The sequence below is a fragment of the Martes martes genome, assembly GCF_963455335.1.
Source record: "Martes martes genome assembly, chromosome: 14".
NCBI classification, from domain to species: domain Eukaryota; kingdom Metazoa; phylum Chordata; class Mammalia; order Carnivora; family Mustelidae; genus Martes; species Martes martes.
The window spans coordinates 26,995,532-27,001,800 of record NC_137902.1 but is presented as its reverse complement, the minus strand read 5'-3'; the positions used below and the strand labels follow the sequence as shown (position 1 = coordinate 27,001,800).

Genomic DNA, 6,269 nt, shown 5'->3' with positions numbered 1-6,269 from the left:
TGCTGCCCGGACCTCTGAGTTCTCTCACAGTTTTTTCCAGTATTTGGGCTACAGGTGAGGCAATGGTCGCCATCTTGCTATCAGATGTCAGGCAAGCAGCCACTGGCGTCGCTCGGTAACCACGGAGACACCCGTGTCTCCTCCCGTTTCCCATCCGTAGAGGCTGCAAACTACGATTCCCATCAGCCGGGTTTTCTCTACTTGGTGGCGAGTTGTCTAGATTTGGCTTTCGGCCACCGCGACCGTGCCGCAGTGAACCGCGGGAATTGCGGTTCGCGTCGAGCCCTCACTTTTTGCCACCGGAGACTCCAGCACTACAAATCCCGTGAACCAGCGGGCTCACGCATGTGCACGGAACAGCGGGTCCTCCCTGGCCCCCTGCCGGTGCCTGAGAGGTAAGAGAGGGCGGGGGGAAGGAAGAGGAGGCGGATCCGGGCGCTGCGTTGGCTGCGGCCTGGCACCAAGGGGGCGGCCCCGGAGGAGTGCAGACCCAGTGGCCCCCGTGATTATGGACCCAGCCGAGGCGGTGCTGCAGGAAAAAGCGCTCAAGTTTATGGTGAGGAGAAGGCGCAGGCCGGGGAGCGGTGGAGGTGGTGGCGTTGGCGACGTCGCGGAGGCTCGGGCCTGGGCCGACCGCCCGCCGGAGGAGGGGGCAGCGGGATCCTGGGCCCAGGCCGGCGGCAGGGGCAGCTGAAGGGACGGGACGGGAGCTCTAGGGAGGAGGGAGGGGGTTGCGGAGAGGACCCGGGGGTGGGGGCAACAGCTCCGCCATCTTGTGGATGAGAGGCCAAGTGACAGCGGGAGCTTTATCCGGGAGGGGGCTCTGGGCGGCGCGCGGAGCCCTGGAGGGAAAGCGGGGGCGTGGGGACAGTTACTGAAGAGCCGAGGAAGCTGAGAGGAGAGACGCGGTGAGGTTGCTGGCAGGGCCTTCTCGGTGTCAGGGTTACGGGTAAGGCCCAGCAGAGGAGGTGCGTTCAGGAGTGGGGAAGGGGAGCGCGGGATAGTGGAAGGAGAGATATAGGGTGGGGGCGGGGGGGGTGACGGGCTAGGCGGGATGCAGATGGGATCTAAGGGTGAGGGAGAGAAACCCAGGGAAGGTGGGAGACTTGTAGTTTTGTAGAATGTGGGGGTGGGGTGCGGAGGAGGGGAGATAGCCTTTGCCTTCAGGGTACAATCCCAGTTTGGCCAAACTAATGTTGACAAACTCTGGAAAGGTAGAGACCTTACTTAGGAGGTTAAGGAGACCTAGGACTATGGTGATAGTCTCTAGAGAAGGAAGGGGGTGTTGACGGTAAACCAGAATTACAAATGTCAGAAAAAGGGATACATACTCTGCTTTGAAAAGAGAGGGTAAATATTGTAGCGAGGACGAAGTGAGGTGATAAAAACCAAGAGGTTGATCTGTCAGGAAAACATGGGTACAGGAGCTTGGGGAAAAAATTAATATCTCATAGGGTAAAACAAAATATAGTGCTAAATAGTAAAGAAAATAAAATATGGGGGCTTGGTGCTATCACTTTCTTAGAAAGGAAAGGCCATGGAGATTACGATTGCAAGACTCCTAGAAGTGATAAGATCCGTGGGGAAATTCAGGAGATAAGGGGAGATCTAACTAGTGGGGAATAGGAAATGTCAGAATTGGTGGTAACTTACCAGTTTTAGGTTGAAGCACAGTATGAACTTGGATTGGAATTTGTTGGGTGTATTTAAATCCTTTGGAGCCTAGTTCTTTAACTTTGTATCTGCTTTTCTTTTGCTATGCTTGTTTGGCAAATGTGTGTAGGCTGATATTTGATGCTTTTAATCTGATGCTTCTTGTATATCCTACGTGTAAAACCAGACTTTGTGGTTACAGCTAAAGAATGATGGAATGCCTAGACTACTATTTTAACAGGTGGCTTTAGGGATATTGATATTATTTGCAGTGGAGTTTTACTTTTTCAGAAGTAATTGTAACCTGGCACTCCAAATCTCATTTCTTTGATAGTCGTTAATTTTGTTTTTGCCTGACAAAATTGTTTTGCCAAAACAAATCTAAATAAACATGGGCATTATCCTAATTGAAATTTTGCTTTAAACTGCCCCACTTACAAGAATGTTCAGAGACTGGTCATATTTAAAATAAAACTTCGTTTATTTTGTATCCATGCTTTCAAAAACATCTAAAGTTTGAGTATATCATTAACAAAATCCCATTAGGTTTGAAGAAGGTTCTTGAGTTTCTGCCAATGTTGAAATTCTAAAATATTAAATTTTTTTGGACTTTAGAGTAAGAAGAAGTTGCTTGATATTTTACATTATTTTACATGGAATAATCTCTATGCTAAATAACTTCTATGACAGCTTCTCGATTTAAGTCAGAAAATTAGCAGCTGCTTAAAATTTTTGTTTTCTTACTTAGAGGTTGACTAAGTCCTAATCTTGATACTTGTGTCAAATTTATGGAATAATGTGATTTATAGATCACAAAGAGGCATTATGAGATCATCTTCTTTACTCCCCATTACACTTCAGCCTAGGAACATTCTCAACTACTTGATCTCCACTTTGTACCAGTGAGTTAATGTTTCATAATGGTCTCCTGATTGAGTTAAAGTGGACCTGGAGATGGCCATGTAGTAGTTTGCAGCTTTTAGGGCACCACACATTATTAAATGTTGAGTCACTTTCTATAGGAAGAAACCAATTTTTTCTTTGATTTTAGTAACTTTGATTTTTGACCTTGCTTGTTATTTTGGCTACTGCTTGAGAAAAAGACCAACTAGAAGAGGGTCACCAAGAAGGACACCTTAATAACTGAAGCAGAAAATGGAGAGTTAGAGATTTTGTATTTTTCAGCTCAGTTAACAGTCTTATTATGAATCTGAGTAAGTTACAACTTGACTTTGGCCCATTTACCCTGCTATAACATATGTCTTTACTCAGTTTTGAGATAGGAAGATATTTTATTTGGGCTTGTACCAAGTAATTAGTGCATAGTACACAGGGAGGAATGATCCTTTTAATCAAATTGGGATTTTTGTATAGTATTTGGCTTTGTTTTGGCCTTACTCGTTTCCCCAGTTTCAAATTATGAATGGCAGTTTTTGTATGGATGCCCTGATTTCCATGGTTTAAGAAAATATAAAATTTATTTCAAATGCGAATATGGAATAGATACTGTCTTTCATGAATTTTGCTTATTACAACATTAATGTGGTGCTTTGATTAGGAATTTTACAATAAAATCTTATTACTAAAACTGCTAATTCATAGTTGACCATAGTTCACATATAGTCTAGATTTAAAGTTTACCCTTGGATACTTAATGAAAAATAGGCAGAATGTTTAACTTCTAGAAACAAATGATATTAGAGCAGTAGTTCACATTAAGTAACTGTATGCTAATATCTCATTTAGCTTTAGCAGGTCCTCAGACCCCTTCTTAACTAATATTTCCTTGGTCAACAGAATTATAATTCAGAAAAGATAAATGGAAACTGGAAGAGGATCTGAGAAGAGAAATGAAAATGATTGAGGGAATGTAGGCACCATTTTATAAGCAGATATTAAAAAAATACATTTGGGGGATAGAAAGAAGGATGAACTTGAAGTTTATTTTTGAAAACAAACAGGATAAAAAAATCACAGAATATTAGATCTGGGGAAACATTTGAAACTTGGATGAAATAATTTTAGGGCATATAAAATACTTTTTTATAGAATTGATAGATAAGTGGGACAGTATAAAAGGTGACTTGCAGTGTAGCAGACCACCCCACAATTTAGTAGCTTAAACAATTTATTATTTCTCTCAGATTTGTGGTTGACTGATGGTGTTGGCTGGGGTGCTGGCATACATAGCTGGAATGTTTAAAATGGCTACACTCACATAGCGGACCACTGGCTAAGAGATCAGTTAGTCCTAATGGCCTTCATTCCTCCTTTATGTGACACCCCCCCGCCCCCTCCCCCTCAATTTTCCACATGGCCTTTGGATTCACTTAAGTTGAGTGGTTGGATTCTGAGAAGGAGCATTCTAAGAGACAGGAAATAGAAGGCATAATGCCAGTTCTCTTGCTCCTTGGATTGGAAGTCTGAGAATGTCACTGTTGGTCAAAGACAGTTGAGGTCAGCCCAGAGTCAGAGGAAGGGGAAAAAATCTCTACCTGTAGGCAAGAGGAAGGATACGCACAAACAGAGAGGGAAATTGCTGGAGGCCATGCCCTTTTGAGACTGGCTACCAGGGATGCCATTGTAGTTGGGTGTTCATGCTAAAAATACAAATGGGATTAGCCAAATTTGTGAATAACAACATTGGGTTTACTTTGGAAGCATCTCTTTTGAGTTTAATTTCTTAAGGTGATCTCCTGCATGACTTGCCTTAATACTGTCACTGCAGAAATAATACTGGGTGAATTAATATGATTCAGTAACTCTTCTTACTTGCTTGAGAAATGTGTGTATCTAAAAGCGAGAAATTGCATTTTAAAATAAATACTCAGATTTTTCACTTTTCTTTGAGTCAGTGAGATTGATTACCAGCTGGTTGGGTGAACATTTGAAAGTAGTTCTTGGTTTAAGTTGTCGGAATTTCTATGTATCTCTTACCTGTTCTCAATTTAAATTAGCCTTCAGTTTCTTTTCTGGATATTCTTATATACCTTATATAGGTATTAAGGTATGAAATTATGAATTAGTGATAATTCTTTGTTCTAATTTTTAAAATTTATGTTTGTAATAGATGTACATATTATTTGAAGTGAATTATTAGATGGAGAGAAAATTCTGCTTTGAATGATTGTCAGAAATTTTTTTTTTTAAAGATTTTATTTATTTATTTGACAGAGATCACAAGTAGGCAGAGAGGCAGGCAGAGAGAGAGGAGGATGCAGGCTCCCTGCTGAGCAGAGAGCCCAATGCAGGGCTCGATCCCAGGACCCTGAGATCATGACCTGAGCAGAAGGCAGAGGCTTTAACCCACTGAGCCACCCAGGTGCCCCTGATTGTCAGAAATTTTTTATTGCTAAATTAGAAAGTGAAATTTCAAAAGAAACCACTTATTATTCTATATTATTTGTGTAGTGTTTAAATCCTGAAAGAAAGGAAGCAGATGTGAATTTTTTTCCTTTGCTAAAGGGAGATGGGACAATATGTAAGATCTTGATCATGTATAGAAAAAATTATTTTATGGTAAATGGCATTACAGTAAAAAAGCATGAAGAAAGAAAAAAATATCTTTGTGCTATTGAAGTATTTTAAAATTGCATCTTTTTTTTTTTTTAAGATTTTATTTGAGAGAGAGCGTACTTGAGTGATGGCGGGGAGGGGCAGAGGGAGTCGGGAGAAGCTGGCTCCCCGCTGAGCATGGAGTCTGACTTAGCCTGGAGCTTGATGGGAGGGAGGGTGCTGCATCCCAGGATCCCGGATCATGACCTGAACTGAAGGCAGACACTTAACAGACTGAGCCACTCAGGCACCCCAAATCCTATCTATTTTCTAGCAGTATTTTAATATAGCACAGAAAATGCTTTCTAAGTGTGAATAATAATTCATTGAGGATGAAGCAGAAAATATTTACCAATGTTTAACAAGTTGGTCACTATAAACAAAACTGATTCTTTCACCAGCATCTGTAAATTGGAAGTAGAGGAGGGGGGAAAATATGGGAAAGTTTCACTGGATCTTACCATTTTGACTAGTATTCCACAAGATTCACCTTATACTTTGGTATATGTGCTGCCGAAGCGAGCACTCACCTTATACTTTGGGACTCTGGATAATTCCCCTTACTTTCCCAAAGCCTGACTGAGACAGAGGTAGAACATTTTACAGAGAAGGCTCAGAGATAACAAGTGGAATAAATACGGAGAGTAATGTTGACTTAAGACTGTGATTTTTTCCTCTGGGTCACTACCATCATAGTTCTTGGATTGCCTTCATATGTGGCCAGGGTGGGAGTGGGAAGTAAGGGAGCAAAAGCCGCAGAACCCTGAGACAATTTCTTCCTGCCTAAGATGAACCTTCTGAGTTGGAATTTCCTTCTAAGGTCTTGGTCCTTCCTGAGATTTGGCTCTCCCTTCAGGATTTATTTCCCTTCTTAGCTTGTGATCTTACCTGACCTGACTCTGTCAATAATGGGATAACCACTGTAGAAGTGGGAGAGTTGTGTTTTTTCATTTTTGTTTTTTAAAATATAGTTAGCCATAAGTAGATAACAGCTCCCATTTATTTAGTGTTTACTATGTGCTATTCTGAATTTTTTTTTTTTTTAAGTTTCTTTCTTTCTT

The 6,269-nt window shown here is 41.6% G+C and overlaps 1 protein-coding gene across 3 annotated transcripts in view; it reads left to right on the top strand.

The window, feature by feature from the left end:
- Nucleotides 1–388: 388 nt before the first annotated feature.
- BTRC (beta-transducin repeat containing E3 ubiquitin protein ligase) overlaps nt 389–6,269 on the top strand; it is a 182,160-nt gene continuing 176,279 nt past the window's right edge. The window contains exon 1 of one of the 3 annotated variants that reach the window (XM_080823445.1): nt 389–556. In XM_080823445.1, coding sequence (XP_080679571.1) covers nt 509–556 — 48 coding nt within the window. In that variant the 5' untranslated portion in view covers nt 389–508. The remainder of the gene's footprint in view (nt 557–6,269) is intronic. The other 2 variants (XM_080823443.1, XM_080823444.1) reach the window with 2 other exon arrangements.